The 25,681-nt window shown below is 38.5% G+C and overlaps 1 protein-coding gene across 3 annotated transcripts in view; it reads right to left on the bottom strand.

Annotated features, from left to right (window-relative positions):
• Window positions 1-25,681, bottom strand: part of LOC121387354 (vacuolar protein sorting-associated protein 8 homolog) — a 100,693-nt gene that overhangs the window by 39,015 nt on the left and 35,997 nt on the right. For all 3 annotated transcript variants that reach the window (XM_041518407.1, XM_041518408.1, XM_041518409.1), the window contains 11 exons: window positions 24,417-24,554; window positions 23,110-23,202; window positions 21,556-21,602; window positions 17,454-17,676; window positions 12,901-13,042; window positions 11,740-11,782; window positions 7,915-7,987; window positions 6,094-6,139; window positions 2,277-2,350; window positions 1,717-1,751; window positions 684-750 (listed from right to left, as the gene is read on the bottom strand). In XM_041518407.1, coding sequence (XP_041374341.1) covers window positions 684-750; window positions 1,717-1,751; window positions 2,277-2,350; window positions 6,094-6,139; window positions 7,915-7,987; window positions 11,740-11,782; window positions 12,901-13,042; window positions 17,454-17,676; window positions 21,556-21,602; window positions 23,110-23,202; window positions 24,417-24,554 — 981 coding nt within the window. The remainder of the gene's footprint in view (window positions 1-683; window positions 751-1,716; window positions 1,752-2,276; window positions 2,351-6,093; window positions 6,140-7,914; window positions 7,988-11,739; window positions 11,783-12,900; window positions 13,043-17,453; window positions 17,677-21,555; window positions 21,603-23,109; window positions 23,203-24,416; window positions 24,555-25,681) is intronic.

Genomic DNA, 25,681 nt, shown 5'->3' on the forward strand with positions numbered 1-25,681 from the left:
GCTGGTTATTACACACAACTCAACGTGTGCTAGGGATATACCAAATATATGTCAAGACAAACAATTTGGCAACATTTGATCAATGAGACTATGCTGTTTGGATATTCTATACCCCAGCACAGTAAAGTAAGACTACAATTAGATACGTCATCCTTCGAACACAATACATGTGGTTACTTTACTCAACATGTTTTTACAATTAGATACATCATCCTTCGAACATCCTACATGTATACGTGGTTACTTTACACAACGTTTTTCAAATATCCCTACTGAAAGTAGAGTTATAGATTTACTAGCTTATCACACTATGAAATTAGTACATTAAATGTTTTTTACATTTCATTTCTTTTAAAAAAAACTGTGAGGGATCTTGTACATGCATATACAGGATCACACAGACAGGATAGTACATACCACAACCTTTGTTACACCACTTCATGTGATTTGTGGAGTACTGGTTGGAACAAGAAATAACCCAATGGGCCCACCGACAGGGATCGAACCTAGTTTGGCATGTCAAGAATGACAGCCATTAACATTATTAAATTTTACAAAGAGTAAAAATTATTAAAGTTTACAAAGTAAAAATGATTAAATTTTACAAAGAGTAAAAATGATTAAATTAAGTATAAAATTTTACAGAGTAAAAGTGATAATGGCCCTTTAAAAGCTGCACTCACAGTAAAGCCGATACTCTCCACCATTATCTGTAGAAGAATGTCCACAACTCGCTGTCTCTTTTTGATTCTGAAATAAAACTCAACATATTAAATATATTTAATACCACGGTTGCTCACATTTTTCTTTTGTGTGTCACGTGGAACCCCTGCCAGTGTTTCTGCCTGAAAGAAATGTTTGGGTACGACACTATGGAACTGAATGCAACCACAGTCAACATGGGGTATGAGGAACCTCCCCCAGAAAGCAAATGGGTTATGTTTAGGGTTAGGGTTAAGAAAAGCATACAGTAATGATAAGAGTAAATAACTTTGTCAAAAGGTTAACTTAATTTTTTTTTAAATCTACCAAAACATTTAGGTTTGGCCCCATACTCATTTTACCTTCTGGAAGACACCCTGCCTGCTTACCTAACCTATTTGCCACTCGTGCAACAGTACTGAACAAACATCGCTTTCCTTAATGAAATGGAGGTTTCTTATTCACACTGTATAGTACCTGCATCATCAAAGTGATCATATTTATTTGTTAACAGGGGCGGGACGTAGCCCAGTGGTACAGCCTTCGCTAGATGTGCGGTTGGTGTGGGATCAATCCCTGTCGGTGGGCCCATTGGACTATTTCTTGTTACAGCCAGTGCACCACGACTGGTATATCAAAGGCTGTGGTATGTACTACCCTGTCTGTGGGATGGTGCATATAAAATATCCCTTGCTGCTAATAAAAAAAAGAGTAGCCCATGAAGTGGCGACAGCAGGTTTCCTCTCTCAATATCTGTGTGGTCCGTAACCATATGTCTGACGCCATATATCCGTAAATAAAATGTATTGAGTGCGTCGTTAAATTAACAAAAATTCTTTTCTTATTTGTTAACATTTCACTTCGATCATTTAGGAAATAAGTGGTTGTTATCAGTTTTCACTGTGATCATATTATCGATGATGTAATGGAATGTATTTCCGAGAAATCAAAGGTGAATTGGCATGAGGCAAGTATTTGGCCCAAGCATCCCCTAGACTAATCCCTGGTACTCACCCTTGCTCAGTGTTGAATTCTTCTTCTTCAAACGCCTACAAAACAAAACACCAGTGAACATCAATGGAACATGAAGTCATTTTAGTTGCCATGGAAATATTGAAGGTGGTGGAACGAAAAGAGGTGTTAGTGAATGTGAATGAAAGACAAGTTACACAAAGCTGGACCTACGACAGCTACAAACAAATCAAACTATTATTCTGGTATACATTTAAAAAAAAAAAAAAAAATTATCTGTTTATTTATTCCTCTTCAGTGTCTGGGAACAAAGTTTGTTCACTTTTAACACCACCACTAGAGCACACTGATCAATGTGTAATCTAGGACTTAGTTTATGAGAATCGGTTCTAAATGCAAAACTTTAATGCAAAATTCTGATGCCATCGCTGCCATCGGAAAACTTTTAATTTATATCTCACATTTTTACTTTGAAAACACAAGACAAACAGACATTTTCACTAGCTCATAAAAAGAAGAAAAATGTTTTTAATCCTAAAATGTATTTATTTATGAAATATTTTCTGCGAAATTAAAATTCACTATCAAATTGAAGGACTTACCAAGGCAAGAACATTGAGGAATTCTCTTGTGTCAAACTGAAGCAGAGTGCGCAGATTGGAGTACGTGATGTCACCTACAGAACAAACACAGTTAACCCTGGATAAACAGACACCACAGTGACAGATTGTAATATGTGTAGACATTAAACAAGCCTTCCAGACTATGAGTACGTAATGTCACCTACAGAACAAACACAGTTAACCCTCGATAAACAGACACCACAGTGACAGATTGTAATATGGGTAGACATTAAACAAGCCTTCGAGACTATGAGTACGTGATGTCACCTACAGAACAAACACAGTTAACCCTCGATAAACAGACACCACAGTGACAGATTGTAATATGGGTAGACATTAAACAAGCCTTCGAGACTATGAGTACGTGATGTCACCTACAGAACAAACACAGTTAACCCTCGATAAACAGACACCACAGTGACAGATTGTAATATGGGTAGACATTAAACAAGCCTTCGAGACTATGAGTACGTGATGTCACCTACAGAACAAACACAGTTAACCCTGGATAAACAGACACCACGGTGACAGATTGTAATATGGGTAGACATTAAAAAAGCCTTCGAGACTATGAGTACGTGATGTCACCTACAGAACAAACACAGTTAACCCTCGATAAACAGACACCACGGTGACAGATTGTAATATGTGTACACATTAAACAAGCCTTCGAGACTATGAGTACGTGATGTCACCTACAGAACAAACACAGTTAACCCTGGATAAACAGACACCACGGTGACAGATTGTAATATGTGTACACATTAAACAAGCCTTCGAGACTGAGTATGTGATGTCACCTACAGAACAAACACAGTTAACCCTCGATAAACAGACACCACGGTGACAGATTGTAATATGTGTACACATTAAACAAGCCTTCGAGACTATGAGTACGTAATGTCACCTACAGAACAAACACAGTTAACCCTCGATAAACAGACACCACGGTGACAGATTGTAATATGGGTACACATTAAACAAGCCTTCGAGACTATGAGTACGTGATGTCACCTACAGAACAAACACAGTTAACCCTCGATAAACAGACACCACGGTGACAGATTGTAATATGTGTACACATTAAACAAGACACCACGGTGACAGATTGTAATATGTGTACACATTAAACAAGGCCGTCGAGACTATGAGTACGTGATGTCACCTACAGAACAAACACAGTTAACCCTCGATAAACAGACACCACGGTGACAGATTGTAATATGTGTACACATTAAACAAGGCCGTCGAGACTATGAGTACGTAATGTCACCTATAGAACAAACACAGTTAACCCTGGATAAACAGACACCACGGTGACAGATTGTAATATGTGTACACTCGAGACTATGAGTACGTGATGTCACCTACAGAACAAACAGTTAACCCTGGATAAACAGACACCACGGTGACAGATTGTAATATGGGTAGACATTAAACAAGCCTTCGAGACTATGAGTACGTGATGTCACCTACAGAACAAACACAGTTAACCCTCGATAAACAGACACCACGGTGACAGATTGTAATATGGGTAGACATTAAAGAAGGCCTTCCAGACTATCCCAAACATTAAACAACATTTCGCATGTTTGCCAAATCATCATATTTCATACTAACAAGGTCAATGATTAATAAGCATCAAATTGCCAATAATATTTTAAGTTACACCAATAAACATTTTACACAAGTTTTTAATTGTCGGGGCCCACAAGGCTCGAAATTAGCAGGCTCAAGGCAGATAATGCTTCTCAAAATGCCCAATACGACTTTTGATAATCAACTTCACCCGCAGCTTTTGATAATCAACTTCACCCGCAGCTTTTGATAATCAACTTCACCCGCAGCTTTTGATAATCAACTTCACCCGCAGCTTTTACTTTCCATCTTACTTCTTGTACAGTATTCCACATATACATGTGTATATCCAGAAAGAAGGAAGGTAATGGTTTATTTAATGCTGCACTCAACACATTTTATTTATGGTTATATGGCGTCGGAGATATGGTTAAGGACCACACAGATACTGAGAGAGGAAACCCGCTGTCACCACTTCATGGGCTACTCTTTTTGATTAGCAGCAAGGGTTCTTTTATATGCACCATCCCATATATCCAGAATGCCTCAATTTGAGAAGGGATAATATAAATCATAAACATATTCCACGTTTGTCTCAAATCCTCTACATCGCTGTTAAAAAGGTTAATCTGCAAGTCAAATTAGAAGTCTGAGTTTGAGACTAATATCTAACACTGGTCACTTTCTAGCAGTGGCTTTCAAATTAAAATATAAGAAGTAAAGATTGCTATATGAGAAGTAAAGATTGCTATATGAGAAGTAAAGAATGCTATATGAGAAGTAAAGATTGCTATATGAGAAATAAAGATTGCTATATGAGAAGTAAAGAATGCTATATGAGAAGTAAAGATTGCTATATGAGAAGTAAAGATTGCTATATGAGAAGTAAAGAATGCTATATGAGAAGTAAAGATTGCTATATGAGAAATAAAGATTGCTATATGAGAAGTAAAGATTGCTATATAAGAAGAATGCTATATAAGAAGTAAAGATTGCTATAAGAAAAGTAAAGATTGCTATAAGAGAAGTAAAGATTGCTATATGAGAAGTAAAGATTGCTATATGAGAAGTAAAGATTGCTATATGAGAAGTAAAGATTGCTATATAAGAAGAATGCTATATGAGAAGTAAAGATTGCTATATGAGAAATAAAGATTGCTATATGAGAAGTAAAGATTGCTATATAAGAAGAATGCTATATAAGAAGTAAAGATTGCTATAAGAAAAGTAAAGATTGCTATAAGAGAAGTAAAGATTGCTATATGAGAAGTAAAGATTGCTATATGAGAAGTAAAGATTGCTATATGAGAAGTAAAGATTGCTATATAAGAAGAATGCTATATAAGAAGTAAAGATTGCTATAAGAAAAGTGAAGAATGCTACATAAGAAGTAAAGATTGCTACATGAGAAGTAAAGATTGCTATATAAGAAGTAAAGAATGCTACATAAGAAGTAAAGATTGCTATATGAGAAGTAAAGATTGCTATATAAGAAGTACATGTAAAGATAGCTATATGAGAAGTAAAGAATGCTATATGAGAAGTAAAGATTGCTATATGAGAAGTAAAGATTGCTATATAAGAAGAATGCTATATAAGAAGTAAAGATTGCTATAAGAAAAGTAAAGAATGCTACATAAGAAATATTGCTACATGAGAAGTAAAGATTGCTATAAGAAAAGTAAAGAATGCTACATAAGAAGTAAAGATTGCTATATGAGAAGTAAAGATTGCTATATAAGAAGTACATGTAAAGATAGCTATATGAGAAGTAAAGAATGCTATATGAGAAGTAAAGATTGCTATATGAGAAGTAAAGATTGCTATATAAGAAGAATGCTATATAAGAAGTAAAGATTGCTATAAGAAAAGTAAAGAATGCTACATAAGAAGTAAATATTGCTACATGAGAAGTAAAGATTGCTATAAGAGAAGTAAAGAATGCTACATGAGAAGTAAAGATTGCTATAAGAGAAGTAAAGATTGCTATAAGAGAAGTAAAGATTGCTATAAGAGAAGTAAAGAATGCTATAAGAGAAGTAAAGATTTCTATAAGAGAAGTAAAGAATGCTATAAGAGAAGTAAAGATTGCTCTACGAGAAGTCAAGACTGCTTCCCATGACACAACATCAATTTAAGCCTTGTAGCTTGTTTTATCATCCCCTGTCCTCACATGCATGGGACTGTACCGAAATAATGTCAAACGATGTCTACTTACCTGCACCTACTTTTTTGGAGTGAAGACAAGTAATACACTCAAAAACCTGCAACAACAAGTTTATTTCAACAATGTAAAGTCATACACAACAATGTACTGATGACAATAATCTTGTAAAGGTGAACTTTATAACAAAGTAAAGTTAAACACAGACACAAAAACAAGTGTTGCCTAGTCGTAGACAAAATTTTTGAAAAAAGCCATTACAGTGACACAGATTCCACATATGAGACTATAACGATGTCGTGGATATCAACTTCGCTGAGATGACATTGGGCAAAATACATGCAGTTTTCTGCCGTTTGCCTTTTTTTTTTAATAGAATACTCTTCATGAGGGGTGGAAGCCTCCTAAGTATGTGACGTAATTAATCTGACGTAATGATGAGTGCATTATAGCTTAGCGCATGACATGACATTGTTAAATTATGTCAAATCGATCCACCCCTTGAGTTTGCTGCAATTTTTAAGATGTTATCGACTAACCCCTAACCCTAACCCTAATATATATATTTTTTTTTTTGCATAAAATATTAGAGGCTGTATATTAAACATGTTTCTGATCGTTCTAATATTTGTACTAGGTTAAATTTTATTTTATTTCCTAAAATATTATTTTTTCGGACGTACAAAATTATTTGAAGACAAACTCCAGTTTGGGGTTTTTACAAATATTAAGACGATCAGAAACTCATTGAATATACAGACACTGATATTTTAAACAAGAAAATATATTTAATATGTAAGTTTAATCATAGAAATATTTTATTAGTCGGAAACATCTTACAATGCAGGAAACTCAGGAATGTCCCTTTAACCCTTTCAGACTCGTTAACCCATTGTCTTCAAAGTGCCCCAGGAATTGATATATTTGACAGTTAAACAAAGAATAAATTTACAGATGGTTTTTTGACTATAACTTATTTATTATTCATAGTAGAAGACTGGTTCAAGCATATTTGTAAACGTAAATCAATTTTCTATGAGAAGGAGCTCATTATTATACATATAGAGAGGTATATTAAACAAAATCACTGGTTATAGAAACATACCAAATTTCTATGAAAATGTGTAAATGAATAAACCCATTTAGAAAATGTTTCCGACCACCTGCAAATTTCGAAAGTGGTATGTCATCTTGAATTCTTGATAATATTTCAGCTAGTGGAATTCCATCGGAATTATCACTGTTACATTATGATAAAACATCACTATCGCGGTAATTTTCTGTGAAGGTCGTATTATAGAAAATGGATGTCGCCATTGTAGTTAACAGAACAGTTATACCAAATATGCTGAAAAGTTCCTAACAAATGAGCACATTCTCGCGGCAAACCATGCAACACTTCTACAGGATGTTGTTGTTAACACTGCCTCTATTGCGCATGTCAACCTGTGACAAATTTGGTGGTAAATACAAACTGAAAACACACAACGGGATTTCCCGTTCTGTAGTCTGAACGGTGTTTTTTTTTTAAACGGGATTTCCCGTTCCATAGTCAGAAAGGGTTAATATATACTTTCCAACAATCACAGGACAGCACACCACAACCTTTATTTAATATACCATTTGTGGGGTACTAGAAGGGACAATCGCCCCCCCCCCCACAGACAGGGTAGTACATACCATGGCCTTTGTTACACCAGTTGTGGAGCAGAGGCTGGAAAGAGAAATAACCCAATGGGGCCACCGATGGGGATCGATCCCAGACTGACCACGCATCAAGTAAGTGCTTTACCACTGGGCTATGTCCCACACCACCCCACCACCCCACACATACACGGTGAGAGACAGAAAATAAACCTAAGAACTTAGTCTCACCTTGTCTTTTACATCCTGCACGTACTCCTCGGGAACGTCTCCCATCGGATACGCTCGACCCGCCAGGCAGCAGCTGAAATTGTCAGAACTTTGTATTCAGTAGGAGTTCTTCTCTGATCAAAATTATTATGTAACAATCTCGTCACCTCCAACCATCCTTTCCTTATCACTGTGACAGAATAACACGATCCTCCTTATGGGGTTTTCTATTTGAATTTTGGTTTATTTTTATTCATTTTAATAAATACCGGTACAGGGCGCAATACTGCGAGTGAAATTCTGTTACGGCAATTTAAGTTTACAAAACACTTGCGTTTTGGTGAGTAGATTATTTTGTCAACATCAAGCTGTCATTGTAACACATTTTAGTTTACTGTATCAGTCAGATGACACATGTACTGACGATTGAAAATGTAAATTGAAATTTCCCCATTTCGGATAGTTGAAGTCAGTTGAAGTATTCCGATATCATACTCGGAGCTCTGCAGTCGACTTGACGATTGAGGTGTTCCGAATGCTTTATTAACCACAATCAGAAAGCCTCATGACACATCAGGATATTTTGATTGCAAATGAGCTTTCACAAAGCCATAGACCAATCTCTTTGTAGCCAGTTTGTTTGCGACTAAGTTAAGCTAACTGTTACATAACAGGAATATGATAAATAAATAAAAAGTGCTTTTTTCCTTTACTGTATTGTTGATAACGATAGCATACAGTCAACAAAAATAAATAAATAAAATATGTTGTAGTTTCAATAAACGTAGCCATCAGTACACATGTCAAAATCACATAACCCAATTAAAAAACGGTTTACAGTACCTGGAAATGAAAGTAGAAAAAAAGTACCATTAATAAAAATTAATGCTTTGGAGATGGATTTTTTAGCCAACTGGAATAAAGAAACCTTAGACTATAGCTGATATTTCAATATTAATTCTGTTAGGCCTGTAATTTTGTAAACGCATTACAGACGATGGTTCTGGTGGTCAAACAGACGCGAAAACATCCCCCCAAAACAACCCCCCAAATCAATTCAACCAGAGCGTTCAATTAGGGAATCCTGGTTATTAGATTTTGAATTTCTAAGAGACAATAAAAATGCAAATCACATGTATTGTGAATACTGTCATAAAGCCGGTGTCAGTTCAGCAGGTTACTACTGATTTTGTTGCTGGATGTAACAAATTTAAATGTGAAAACATTCGTTCACAAGGTGAAAGTCGTGGTCACATAAGGTGCCATGACCATATTCTGAATTTAACACTGAAGCTACGAAAAAAAGTTTGCTTTATTTGACGACGCCACTAGAGCACATTGATTTTTTTATCTTATCATCGGCTATTGGACGTCAAACATATGGTCATTCTGACACTATTTTTTTACAGGAAACCCGCTGTCGCCACATAGGCTACCCTTTTATGACAGGCAGCAAGGGATCTTTTATTTGCGTTTCCCACAGGCAGGATAGCACAAACCATGGCCTTTGTTGAACCAGTTATGGATCACTGGTCGGTGCAAGTGGTTTACACCTACCCATTGAACCTTGTGGAGCACTCACTCAGGGTTTGGAGTCGGTATCTGGATTAAAAATCCAATGCCTCGACTGGGATCCGAACCCAGTACCTACCAGCGTGTAGACCAATGGCCTAACCACGACGCCACCGAGGCTGGTCTGAAGCTACGAGTTCAACAGTCTACAATTGCAAAACAATTTAATGCCATTGAGACAAAGTCGGACGAAAATACTGTCACAGAACTAAAGGTTAAATTTAAAACAGCCTATTGCATTGCTACAGGTTGGTGCTTAAAGTTCTTTAAATGTTTTTCATAAATACTAATACATGTAGGCCCTACTTAATGTGTTGCCTGGCGTGTAACACTCTCCAGTTGGCCAGTGGCCTTTTTCATTCACGAGTAAATATAAAACACTGCTTTGCACCCTGTGGTACCTAACCTTTTTTTGTTAAATACTTTTTAACAATTATACACAATAGAAAAATGTACCTTGAATGCCTGTATCCAATTTATGACAAATGCCACGTTTTTGAAAATGTTAGGCAGCCCGTAACACTGCCTCCTTCCTCCATATCACATTGCAAACATTTTTCACGAGTCACCTTAACTTAAAAGTGTTACATAATTTTTGAGTAGCCCTAATAATATACTGAACCACAAAAGAAACGTCAGTTGGATTTTAAGTATCAGTATGTTTATTTTTCAAATGTACGAATACATGAGTGGAAACATCGTAGAGAAAGTTAATTTTTTGCACACTTCTGCAACAGAGGCTGGGGAATGTTTCCTCATAGTTCTCAGAAGGGCAGTTAACATAGCAGGCGTCAGTTGGGGCGTTGCAAGTCAATACCTCGTATAGCCCCCACGAGCGTTGACCACAGACACACATCTCCTGTACATGGAGTGAATAAGGTGGTTGTTAAAGGCCTTTAGAATCGCGGCCCATATCCTGAGGAAAGCTACACTCAGATCTGCTGCAGTTATCGGCCTTGGTCGGATTTCACTGAGTTTTTCTTTAAAGTTCGTCCCACAAGTGCTCTATTGGATTCAAATCCAGACTGAGGGCAGGCCATGGCATGGTTCTGATGTTGTGCTGCTGTAGAAAGTCCCTGGTGACTCTGGCAGTGTGGGCGTGGACATTGTCCTGCTGTAACATATGATTCTGGCGACAGCCAAAATAGGGCACAATGTGAGTTCAAAGGACTTGGTCGATATATCGCAGAGCCATTACCTCGACGTGGACCAATATTCTGAAAGACCACATGTCCAGCGTTATGGTTGATTCTGATGGCTCCCCAAACCATGATGCTTTTCCCACCCCACGGGGTCTCTCTCCATCACACATGCATCTGCGTACCATTCACCTCTTCTTTGCCAGACCCGTACTCTGCCATCCGCCGCTGAAATACAGAATCGACTTTCATCTGAGAAGAGGACTCTTCTCCATTGCTGATAGCGCCAATGTTGACGAGCTGTGGCCCATTGCAGTTGTTCCTGTCGATGACGGTTTGTAAGAATAGGGCCCCAAGCAGGACGTCGACAATGGATATTGTTGGAGGCCAAGTGGCGACGGACCGTGTCGGCACTGATGGGTCGTTGCTGTGTTCCAATGGCATGGCGAGCCGTCTCAGTGGTCGTGGTGAAGCGGTCTTGCAGACGTTGGCACACAATAAAGTGATCTTGACGTGGTGTGTTGACTCGGGGACGACCACTGCGCGGGCGGTCATTGGTGGTGTTGGTAGTGTTATACCGATGTTGCAGATGGTAGATAGTCCTGACGTTGACGTTATATGCATTTGCAACGATCTGCGCACTCTGTCCGGCTCTTATTCTTCCAATAGCTTGTTCTCACTGGTTTCTTGATAATCGTGGCATGGTGTTTATATCGAAATGACAAATGACAGGCTAGCAATCGAAGTTTGCAGTTATACCCATACCTACCACGAGGTGCACGAGCATTTTGAGATTTTCAAGAAATGACTGCATCTTCGACTGCATTTTGGCGAATCGTCCAAGCTTTACTTGAATCGATATATCACAATGTGTCACAAAGACATGCAGTGGAATGAGGGGAGATGCGTTTCTTAAATAAACCTAATGAAAGAGTAATTATTTCTTAATATTTATTACCATTGGAGAAATTGACGTTTCTTTTGCGGTTCAGTATATAATGACTTTTTGTAATCTGTCACCGGTAGTTGTCCATTTGTAGGTATAATATTGACTGAAAGTAGTCACTATCAATATACTAGTAATATTATGAAGTTTAAAGTGGATTAATTAAGCATAATGCCAACTTTATATTACCTAATGTAAACCAGTAGTTTGTTTCCAAGCTTAATCTGTCCATCTGGAAAATAAAGAAACGAAGAGTTGACATATTTAAAACACATTTGAAGTACTACTTGGTGCAAATTTCCATCTAGCTCTCTCTCCAACGGTAATAAAGTACATGTATGTATTTAACTGGCTTTTTGGCGAATTGATCATAAAATATATTTGTACAATTTAACTTTAATTCATATTTTGCTATGTAGCAAACACCAGGTAAAACTGTGCCATGTGAGATGATATAAAAACTATTCTGGCTGCAGAGTAATGTGGCAAACACCAGGTAAAACCGTTCCATGTGGGGTGGGATGAGATAAACACTATTCTGGCAGCTGCGTAATAATGGGTCCCAACTATTTGTTCAACTCCAACGTTAGGGTTAGTGTTAGTTAATGATAGTTTTAGACTAACAATAAACATTCTGGAGTACTTCATATTGTTAGTGATAGTTTTAGACTAACAATAAACATTCTGGAGTACTTCATATTGTTAGTGATAGTTTTAGACTAACAATAAACATTCTGTAGTACTTCATATTGCTGTGTCTCACATGTGGCAGGGATTTATCCAGGTGTTCTGTAGGTCCGGACAATGGCTCTTCCCAAAACAATAATAAATTAATTTAAAATGGTGTACTGCATCATCCAGTGGTCTGAAAACATATCCCAAGTATGATTTACTGGTGCTAATGGTCCCAATCCCATAAGACATGGGACCCTGCCCCAAGTTCAGCCAGCAAATATTTCGTGAATGTTCGCAAACTATTTGGTTGGTTCCTGACGTGACCATTTGGTTTACCATGAAGTGTATAAACCAATCTAGCGGACGTTTTTTTCTGCTTAGTCTGGCTAAGCAGAGTCCTGGTGGAATATCATGGATATAGCTCTGTGCAGTGGAACACATGTCCAGGCAGACTCAATGCATTATGACACTAATCCCATTCCTCACCTGTGCGGTGGAACACATGCCCAGGAAGACTCAATGCACTATGACACTAATCCTATTACTCACCTCTGCGGTGAAACACAGGCCCAGGCAGACTCAATGCATTATGACACTAATCCCATTACTCACCTGTGTGGTGGAACACATGCCCAGGCAGACTCAATGCATTATGACACTAATCCCATTACTCACCTGTGAGTTGTTTGCCGGTGCTGACGGCTTGTCTCAGCAGTAAGAGTAGCTCTTCTAGCGGAGTCGTGTAGTCGTGCAGACCCTTGTTGTACACATAGATGATAGCATCGTACAGCGCGTGGTTCCAACACAGGTGGACTACCTGCAATATTAAACATGTTTCTGTATTATATCTGCAGTATCAAACGTCCATTGTTGTACACATAGATGATAGCATCGTACAGTGCGTGGTTCCAACACAGGTGGACTACCTGCAATATTAAACATGTCTCTGTGTTATATCTGCAGTATCAAACGTCCATTGTTGTACACATAGATGATAGCATCGTACAGCGCGTGGTTCCAACACAGGTGGACTACCTGCAATATTAAACATGTCTCTGTATTATATCTGCAGTATCAATCGTCCATTGTTGTACACATAGATGATAGCATCGTACAGCGCGTGGTTCCAACACAGGTGGACTATCTGCAATATTAAACATGTCTCTGTGTTATATCTGCAGTATCAAACGTCCATTGTTGTACACATAGATGATAGCATCGTACAGCGCGTGGTTCCAACTCAGGTGGACTACCTGCAATATTAAACATGTCTCTGTGTTATATCTGCAGTATCAATCGTCCATTGTTGTACACATAGATGATAGCATCGTACAGTGCGTGGTTCCAACACAGGTGGACTATCTGCAATATTAAACATGTCTCTGTATTATATCTGCAGTATCAAACGTCCATTGTTGTACACATAGATGATAGCATCATACAGCGCGTGGTTCCAACACAGGTGGACTACCTGCAATATTAAACATGTCTCTGTATTATATCTGCAGTATCAAACGTCCATTGTTGTACACATAGATGATAGCATCGTACAGCGCGTGGTTCCAACACAGGTGGACTACCTGCAATATTAAACATGTCTCTGTGTTATATCTGCAGTATCAATCGTCCATTGTTGTACACATAGATGATAGCATCGTACAGTGCGTGGTTCCAACACAGGTGGACTATCTGCAATATTAAACATGTCTCTGTGTTATATCTGCAGTATCAAACGTCCATTGTTGTACACATAGATGATAGCATCGTACAGTGCGTGGTTCCAACACAGGTGGACTATCTGCAATATTAAACATGTCTCTGTATTATATCTGCAGTATCAAACGTCCATTGTTGTACACATAGATGATAGCATCATACAGCGCGTGGTTCCAACACAGGTGGACTACCTGCAATATTAAACATGTCTCTGTATTATATCTGCAGTATCAAACGTCCATTGTTGTACACATAGATGATAGCATCGTACAGCGCGTGGTTCCAACACAGGTGGACTACCTGCAATATTAAACATGTCTCTGTGTTATATCTGCAGTATCAAACGTCCATTGTTGTACACATAGATGATAGCATCGTACAGTGCGTGGTTCCAACACAGGTGGACTACCTGCAATATTAAACATGTCTCTGTGTTATATCTGCAGTATCAAACGTCCATTGTTGTACACATAGATGATAGCATCGTACAGCGCGTGGTTCCAACACAGGTGGACTACCTGCAATATTAAACATGTCTCTGTGTTATATCTGCAGTATCAAACGTCCATTGTTGTACACATAGATGATAGCATCGTACAGCGCGTGGTTCCAACACAGGTGGACTACCTGCAATATTAAACATGTCTCTGTGTTATATCTGCAGTATCAAACGTCCATTGTTGTACACATAGATGATAGCATCGTACAGCGCGTGGTTCCAACACAGGTGGACTACCTGCAATATTAAACATGTCTCTGTGTTATATCTGCAGTATCAAACGTCCATTGTTGTACACATAGATGATAGCATCGTACAGTGCGTGGTTCCAACACAGGTGGACTACCTGCAATATTAAACATGTCTCTGTGTTATATCTGCAGTATCAAACGTCCATTGTTGTACACATAGATGATAGCATCGTACAGTGCGTGGTTCCAACACAGGTGGACTACCTGCAATATTAAACATGTCTCTGTGTTATATCTGCAGTATCAAACGTCCATTGTTGTACACATAGATGATAGCATCGTACAGTGCGTGGTTCCAACACAGGTGGACTATCTGCAATATTAAACATGTCTCTGTGTTATATCTGCAGTATCAAACGTCCATTGTTGTACACATAGATGATAGCATCGTACAGTGCGTGGTTCCAACACAGGTGGACTACCTGCAATATTAAACATGTCTCTGTGTTATATCTGCAGTATCAAACGTCCATTGTTGCACACATAGATGATAGCATCATACAGCGCGTGGTTCCAACACAGGTGGACTACCTGCAATATTAAACATGTCTCTGTATTATATCTGCAGTATCAAACGTCCATTGTTGTACACATAGATGATAGCATCGTACAGCGCGTGGTTCCAACACAGGTGGACTACCTGCAATATTAAACATGTCTCTGTGTTATATCTGCAGTATCAATCGTCCATTGTTGTACACATAGATGATAGCATCGTACAGTGCGTGGTTCCAACACAGGTGGACTATCTGCAATATTAAACATGTCTCTGTGTTATATCTGCAGTATCAAACGTCCATTGTTGTACACATAGATGATAGCATCGTACAGTGCGTGGTTCCAACACAGGTGGACTACCTGCAATATTAAACATGTCTCTGTGTTATATCTGCAGTATCAAACGTCCATTGTTGTACACATAGATGATAGCATCGTACAGCGCGTGGTTCCAACACAGGTGGACTACCTGCAATATTAAACATGTCTCTGTGTTATATCTGCAGTATCAAACGTCCATTGTTGTACACATAGATGATAGCATCGTACAGCGCGTGGTTCCAACACAGGTGGACTACCTGCAATATTAAACATGTCTCTGTGTTATATCTGCAGTATCAAACGTCCATTGTTGTACACATAGATGATAGCATCGTACAGCGCGTGGTTCCAACACAGGTGGACTACCTGCAATATTAAACATGTCTCTGTGTTATATCTGCAGTATCAAACGTCCATTGTTGTACACATAGATGATAGCATCGTACAGTGCGTGGTTCCAACACAGGTGGACTACCTGCAATATTAAACATGTCTCTGTGTTATATCTGCAGTATCAAACGTCCATTGTTGTACACATAGATGATAGCATCGTACAGTGCGTGGTTCCAACACAGGTGGACTACCTGCAATATTAAACATGTCTCTGTGTTATATCTGCAGTATCAAACGTCCATTGTTGTACACATAGATGATAGCATCGTACAGTGCGTGGTTCCAACACAGGTGGACTATCTGCAATATTAAACATGTCTCTGTGTTATATCTGCAGTATCAAACGTCCATTGTTGTACACATAGATGATAGCATCGTACAGTGCGTGGTTCCAACACAGGTGGACTACCTGCAATATTAAACATGTCTCTGTATTATATCTGCAGTATCAATCGTCCATTGTTGTACACATAGATGATAGCATCGTACAGCGCGTGGTTCCAACACAGGTGGACTATCTGCAATATTAAACATGTCTCTGTGTTATATCTGCAGTATCAAACGTCCATTGTTGTACACATAGATGATAGCATCGTACAGTGCGTGATTCCAACACAAGTGGACTACCCGCAATATTAAACATGTTTCTGTGTTATATCGTAATGCACGTGGTTCCAACACATGTGGACTACTTGCACTATTAACCATGTCGCTGTTGAAAAATCAATCTTCACTGAGGGGATTCGAACCACAGACTCTCAGTACAAGAGTCCAGTGCTCTACCAACTGAGCTAATCAAGGAATTCCCACTAGCTACTGCCAGTAGGAGCACTTTATAACAACACTACTACATACTCCAACCTCAGCTCCAAATGGAACAGAAAAATCAACACCCACTGAGGGGATTCGAACCACAGACTCTCAGTACGAGTCCAGTGCTTTACCAACTGAGCTAACAAGGAATTCCCACTAGCTACTGCAAGTAGGAGCACTTTATACCAACACTACTACATACTCCAACCTCAGCATCAAATGTAACGGAAAAATCAACATCCACTGAGGGGATTCGAACCACAGACTCTCAGTGGATGTTGATTTTTCTGTTACATTACTAACAAACACACCCTTGTTATACACATAGATACTGAACCAATTATCTGATGGGATATCCCCACCAACCCCCCCGCCCCATCCCAGCTTGTTCCCAATGACTGGTATAGCAAAGGCTGTGGTATGTGCTGACCTGTCTATAGTAACTGTGTCAGATGATCAAAAATTTGACGTCCAATATTAATAAATCAATGTTCTTCAGTGGTGGTGTAAAATAAAACAAACTTTAACTGAAACTATATGTCAGAATTACCAAATGTTTGACATCCAATAGCCGATGATTAATAAATCAATGTGCTCTAGTGGTGTCGTTAAACAAAACAAACTTTAACTGAAGACTATGTGATATAAATACAAACTGTTTAACATCCAGTAACCAAAGATTCATAAATCAATGTGCTCTAATGGTGTTGTTAAACAAAATTAAAAACCCTGTTTACCTGGTTGATATCGAGACTGGTGATGTTCAGATGAACAATGCACGCCTCGACGTTATCGAGCATCTCTCTCGTTTCGTAGTGGTCGACGAAATCCTTCATCACCGACGGCGGGATTGAGATCAGTTTATCACTAATGATGTACGGCTCCAGACACTCCAGGAACGTTCCCTTGGCGATGACGTCATCACCAAACCGTTCGTATATCCGCCCAAACAGAATGTCTCTAAATTACAAAAAAATAAAAAAAATTTTTTTTAAAGGCCTGACATTTTCTGCCAACTTGAAATTTTTCGATTTAGAATAAAAATAGATTTGAACAAAACGTGTCCTTTTGTACTGCCACCATCCACTGAACAACCAAACAAAAGTGACATTGCAATTTCCTGGCATGTTAATTTTAATTATATTCTGATTCCCAACATTATTTTGTGTAAGAATTAGCCTGTAAAACATAAAATAAAAAATATCTGGCCCAAGTGACAAAATAAATGGCTGTAAACACAAACACTCTGTACATAATCGCCAGTCTAAATGAGCGTATACATGTATGAGTTTAAATGAAGAAAACAGAATATCTCATCTGTTAACTGGAAACCAGGGTCCTATTCCATGAATCAATCGTAGTGCTAAGATCACCTTAAATGCATACGGTAGTTATGAACTTACAATGATCTTAGTTCTAACACTGCTTTGTGGAATGAGGCCCGTAACATTTCAGTGTTCTCCTACTGTACATCACTGCCTAAAACAACACAATGATCTTAGTTCTAACACTGCTTTGTGGAATGAGGCCCGTAACATTTCAGTGTTCTCCTACTGTACATCAATGCCTAAAACAACACAATGATCTTAGTTCTAACACTGCTTTGTGGAATGAGGCCCGTAACATTTCAGTGTTCTCCTACTGTACATCAATGCCTAAAACAACACAATGATCTTAGTTCTAACACTGCTTTGTGGAATGAGGCCCGTAACATTTCAGTGTTCTCCTACTGTACATCACTGCCTAAAACAACACAATGATCTTAGTTCTAACACTGCTTTGTGGAATGAGGCCCGTAACATTTCAGTGTTCTCCTACTGTACATCAATGCCTAAAACAACACAATGATCTTAGTTCTAACACTGCTTTGTGGAATGAGGCCCGTAACATTTCAGTGTTCTCCTACTGTACATCACTGCCTAAAACAACACAATGATCTTAGTTCTAACACTGCTTTGTGGAATGAGGCCCGTAACATTTCAGTGTTCTCCTACTGTACATCACTGCCTAAAACAACACAATGATCTTAGTTCTAACACTGCTTTGTGGAATGAGGCCCGTAACATTTCAGTGTTCTAATACTGTACATCAATGCCTAAAACAACACAATGATCTTAGTTCTAACACTGCTTTGTGGAATGAGGCCCGTAACATTTCAGTGTTCTCCTACTGTACATCAATGCCTAAAACAACACAATGATCTTAGTTCTAACACTGCTTTGTGGAATGAGGCCCGTAACATTTCAGTGTTCTCCTACTGTACATCAATGCCTAAAACAACACAATGATCTTAGTTCTAACACTGCTTTGTGGAATGAGGCCCGTAACATTTCAGTGTTCTCCTACTGTACATCACTGCCTAAAACAACACAATGATCTTAGTTCTAACACTGCTTTGTGGAATGAGGCCCGTAACATTTCAGTGTTCTCCTACTGTACATCACTGCCTAAAACAACACAATGATCTTAGTTCTAACACTGCTTTGTGGAATGAGGCCCGTAACATTTCAGTGTTCTCCTACTGTACATCAATGCCTAAAACAACACAATGATCTTAGTTCTAACACTGCTTTGTGGAATGAGGCCCGTAACATTTCAGTGTTCTCCTACTGTACATCAATGCCTAAAACAACACAATGATCTTAGTTCTAACACTGCTTTGTGGAATGAGGCCCGTAACATTTCAGTGTTCTCCTACTGTACATCACTGCCTAAAACAACACAATGATCTTAGTTCTAACACTGCTTTGTGGAATGAGGCCCGTAACATTTCAGTGTTCTCCTACTGTACATCACTGCCTAAAACAACACAATGATCTTAGTTCTAACACTGCTTTGTGGAATGAGGCCCGTAACATTTCAGTGTTCTCCTACTGTACATCAATGCCTAAAACAACACAATGATCTTAGTTCTAACACTGCTTTGTGGAATGAGGCCCGTAACATTTCAGTGTTCTCCTACTGTACATCAATGCCTAAAACAACACAATGATCTTAGTTCTAACACTGCTTTGTGGAATGAGGCCCGTAACATTTCAGTGTTCTCCTACTGTACATCAATGCCTAAAACAACACAATGATCTTAGTTCTAACACTGCTTTGTGGAATGAGGCCCGTAACATTTCCGTGTTCTCCTACTGTACATCACTGCCTAAAACAACACAATGATCTTAGTTCTAACACTGCTTTGTGGAATGAGGCCCGTAACATTTCAGTGTTCTCCTACTGTACATCAATGCCTAAAACAACACAATGATCTTAGTTCTAACACTGCTTTGTGGAATGAGGCCCGTAACATTTCAGTGTTCTCCTACTGTACATCACTGCCTAAAATTACACAATGATCTTAGTTCTAACACTGCTTTGTGGAATGAGGCCCGTAACATTTCAGTGTTCTCCTACTGTACATCAATGCCTAAAACAACACAATGATCTTAGTTCTAACACTGCTTTGTGGAATGAGGCCCGTAACATTTCAGTGTTCTCCTACTGTACATCAATGCCTAAAACAACACAATGATCTTAGTTCTAACACTGCTTTGTGGAATGAGGCCCGTAACATTTCCGTGTTCTCCTACTGTACATCATTGCCTAAAACAACACAATGATCTTAGTTCTAACACTGCTTTGTGGAATGAGGCCCGTAACATTTCCGTGTTCTCCTACTGTACATCAATGCCTAAAACAACACAATGATCTTAGTTCTAACACTGCTTTGTGGAATGAGGCCCGTAACATTTCCGTGTTCTCCTACTGTACATCAATGCCTAAAACAACACAATGATCTTAGTTCTAACACTGCTTTGTGGAATGAGGCCCGTAACATTTCAGTGTTCTCCTACTGTACATCAATGCCTAAAACAACACAATGATCTTAGTTCTAACACTGCTTTGTGGAATGAGGCCCGTAACATTTCAGTGTTCTCCTACTGTACATCAATGCCTAAAACAACACAATGATCTTAGTTCTAACACTGCTTTGTGGAATGAGGCCCGTAACATTTCAGTGTTCTCCTACTGTACATCACTGCCTAAAACAACACAATGATCTTAGTTCTAACACTGCTTTGTGGAATGAGGCCCGTAACATTTCAGTGTTCTCCTACTGTACATCACTGCCTAAAACAACACAATGATCTTAGTTCTAACACTGCTTTGTGGAATGAGGCCCGTAACATTTCAGTGTTCTCCTACTGTACATCAATGCCTAAAACAACACAATGATCTTAGTTCTAACACTGCTTTGTGGAATGAGGCCCGTAACATTTCAGTGTTCTCCTACTGTACATCACTGCCTAAAACAACACAATTATTGTTCTTTACACCTCACTTCTGTTTGGTCATATGTTATATATTCTAGGAGTTTAAAACATGTTTGGTCATATGTTATATATTCTAGGAGTTTAAAACATGCTGTAGAAAAAGAAACTAAGAAAAGTTGTTACAATAATAAAAGCCCTCTGAACTGAACACCTATAGGACCAAGTAAAACGTCCAGTATTAAGGCTTATCCAGTTTACAGAGGTTCTACTCCAGTTTACAGAGGTTCTACTCCAGTTTACAGAGGTTCTACTCCAGTTTACAGAGGGGTCAAGTTATGAGGAGTTTCACTGTGTACATGTATATGGCTGAAAAGTACAACCTGTATCTTATCTCTGTGATATTTGTCACTTTAAAAATAAAATGACACTAAATACTGTTACAGAAGTAAAGACACACAGACACACACATGGACTGAGATAGATGGACGGATACACACACAGATACACACAAACACAGACAGACGGAGAGACGGATGGGTGGATGGACACACATGGATACAGTGTTTTAAAAACTTACATTCTGTCCAGCAAAAGGCAGTAGTCAACACATACAGGAACAATTTCCTGAAAACAAAACAAAACTCACAATATGACACATTGCTAATAAACACACAGAAAAATGCACTCTGACATAAGAATATATATATTTTTCAACCTATAAAGGTGATAATGTTAATTTTATATATAAAGGCAATGCCAATTTTTTATTTAAATGGTATAAAATATCTTAGTTCACTTAAAGATAATACACCCCACTGAGAAATAAAATATATTTTTCTATTTATCAAAAATGCTGAATAACCCTCATACCATGCATTAACAACCCTATGATAATTAGTGGAATGACCCTCGCCCCTATGATAATTAGTGGAACAACCCTCATACCATGCATTAACACCCCTATGATTAGTGGAACCCTCATACCATGCAGTAACACCCCTATGATTAGTGGAAACCTCATACCATGCAGTAACACCCCTATGATTAGTGGAACCCTCATACCATGCAGTAACACCCCTATGATTAGTGGAACCCTCATACCATGCAGTAACACCACTATGATATTAGTGGAACAACCCTCATACCATGCAGTAACACCCCTATGATTAGTGGAACAACCCTCATACCATGCAGTAACACCCCTATGATTAGTGGAACCCTCATACCATGCAGTAACACCACTATGATATTAGTGGAACAACCCTCATACCATGCAGTAACACCCCTATGATTAGTGGAACCCTCATACCATGCAGTAACACCCCTATGATTAGTGGAACCCTCATACCATGCAGTAACACCCCTATGATTAGTGGAACCCTCATACCATGCAGTAACACCCCTATGATTAGTGGAACCCTCATACCATGCAGTAACACCCCTATGATTAGTGGAACCCTCATACCATGCAGTAACACCCCTATGATTAGTGGAACAACCCTCATACCATGCAGTAACACCCCTATGATTAGTGGAACAACCCTCATACCATGCAGTAACACCACTATGATTAGTGGAACAACCCTCATACCATGCAGTAACACCCCTATGATTAGTGGAACCCTCATACCATGCAGTAACACCCCTATGATTAGTGGAACAACCCTCATACCATGCAGTAACACCCCTATGATTAGTGGAACCCTCATACCATGCAGTAACACCACTATGATATTAGTGGAACAACCCTCATACTATGCAGTAACACCCCTATGATAATTAGTGGAACAACCCTCATACCATGCAGTAACACCACTATGATATTAATGGAACAACCCTCATACCATGCAGTAACACCCCTATGATAAGTGGAACCCTCATACTATGCAGTAACACCCCTATGATTAGTGGAACAACCCTCATACCATGCAGTAACACCCCTATGATTAGTGGAACAACCCTCATACCATGCAGTAACACCCCTATGATTAGTGGAACCCTCATACCATGCACTAACACCCCTATGATTAGTGGAACCCTCATACCATGCAGTAACACCCCTATGATAATTAGTGGAACCCTCATACCATGCACTAACACCACTATGATATTAGTGGAACAACCCTCATACCATGTAATATTCTTCCAGCTCCTCTATTCGCCCTTTCTCCGGACACAGCTTCGTCATGGATAAGTCAACATAGTCGAAGAGAAGATCTAAAATCTGAAACAGACAATTCTCAACTCTAATAAAAACATTCACGTATTTCAACTACAGGTGCATTCTATTCATCTAATTATTCATTCTCAATGATGGCATTGTTTGAACTAGCTGTGCATTAGTTCAACTAGCTGTGCACTATCTCAACTAACTGTGCGCTATTTCAACTACATGGTGCACTATCTCAACTAACTGTGTGCTATTTCAACTACATGGTGCACTATCTCAACTAACTGTGCACTATTTCAACTACATGGTGCACTATCTCAACTAACTGTGCGCTATTTCAGCTACATGGTGCACTATCTCAACTAACTGTGCGCTATTTCAACTACATGGTGCACTATCTCAACTAACTGTGCACTATTTCAACTACATGGTGCACTATCTCAACTAACTGTGCACTATTTCAACTACATGGTGCACTATCTCAACTAACTGTGTGCTATTTCAACTACATGGTGCACTATCTCAACTAACTGTGCACTATTTCAACTACATGGTGCACTATCTCAACTAACTGTGCACTATTTCAACTACATGGTGCACTATCTCAACTAACTGTGCACTATTTCAACTACATGGTGCACTATCTCAACTAACTGTGCACTATTTCAACTACATGGTGCACTATCTCAACTATCTGTGCACTATCTCAACTAACTGTTCATTATCTCAACTAACTGTGCACTATTTCAACTACATGGTGCATTCTCAACTAAGTGCACTATTTCAACTAATTTTGCATTCTTTCAGTTACATAACAGTGAATTATTTCAACTGTGCATTCTTTCAACTCCTTGTAGTACACTTTTCAACTACATCGTGCATTCTCTCAAACAAATATGCATTTCAACTACTTGTAGTACACTTTTCAACTACATCGTGCATTCTCTCAACCAAATATGCATTTCAACTACCTGTAGTACACTTTTCAACTACATCGTGCATTCTCTCAACCAAATATGCATTTCAACTACCTGTAGTACACTTTTCAACTACATCGTGCATTCTCTCAACCAAATATGCATTTCAACTACTTGTAGTACAATTTTCAACTACATCGAGCATTCTCTCAACCAAATATGCATTTCAACTACTTAATTTAGAGTACTTATCCATTCTTTCATCAGTTTTAAGCCTGATGGTTAAATCATGATCCCACTTTGACCAGATATTCAGGCAGGCCTGTGTGTCTGAGATATAAAACAACTTGCCAGGTTTGCGACAATCTCCTTCCTCATGCGCTGTGATCCGGTGAGCCCGACGACAGCTTTAGCCTTGTTCTCGTAGAATGACAGACCAAGAGCCAGGGCGTCTTGGTAGCGGTTCTGTTTGATCAGCACGTCGATTCTCTGAAAATACAGTAACATATCAACTTGTAGACTCTATATCAGGCATATGTGATGGAGGGTTTGGGGGTAGAAAATCTTACTTGTTCAAAGCAAAAACTATTTTTTTACAATTTATTTTTCAAAGGAGCAAGACACCAACCCCTCCAGAAACTCCAGTCTAGATCCTCACTGCATAATTTTCTGCTCACACACCTCATAAACAGTTAAAATTCAATTTGAGGTAAACTTTGTTTTGTTTAACGACACCACTAGAGCACACTGATTCAGCTATTAGATGTCAAACATTTGACAATTCTGAAACGTTGTCTTAGTAGACAGTTGATATTAACTTTTATCATCTATAAACAGACTTGAAATTAACTCCTACAGTTTATAAAGAAATGGATAGATGAGTGTATGAATGAAGGAATAAATGGACAGATGGATATATGGATGAATAAATGGATAGATGGATGTATGGATGAATAAATGGATAGATAGATGTATGAAGGAATAAATGGATAGATGGATGTATGAATGAATAAATGGATAGATGGATGTATGGATGAATAGATGGATGTATGGATGAATAAATGGATAGATGGATGTATGGATGGATGAATAAATGGATAGATGGATGTATGGAAGAATAAATGGATAGATGCATGTATGGATGAATAAATGGATAGATGGATGTATTGATGGATGAATAAATGGATAGATGGATGTATGGATGAATAAATGGATATATGGATGTATGGATGGATGAATAAATGGATAGATGGACGTATGGATGAATAAATGGATAGATGGATGAATAAATGGATAGATGGATGAATAAATGGATAGATGGATGTATGGAAGAATAAACGGATAGATGGATGTATGGATGAATAAATGGATAGATGGATGTATGGATGGATGAATAAATGGATGTATGGATGAATAAATGGATAGATAGAAGTATGGATGAATAAATGGATATCTGGATGAATAAATGGAAAGATGGATGTATGGATGAATAAATGTATGGATCGATGAATAAATGGATAGATGGATGTATGGAAGAATAAACGGATAGATGGATGTATGGATGAATAAATGGTTGTATAAATGGATAGATGGATGTATGGATGGATGAATAAATG

The sequence above is a fragment of the Gigantopelta aegis genome, chromosome 13 (assembly GCF_016097555.1).
Source record: "Gigantopelta aegis isolate Gae_Host chromosome 13, Gae_host_genome, whole genome shotgun sequence".
Taxonomy (NCBI): Eukaryota; Metazoa; Mollusca; class Gastropoda; order Neomphalida; family Peltospiridae; genus Gigantopelta; species Gigantopelta aegis.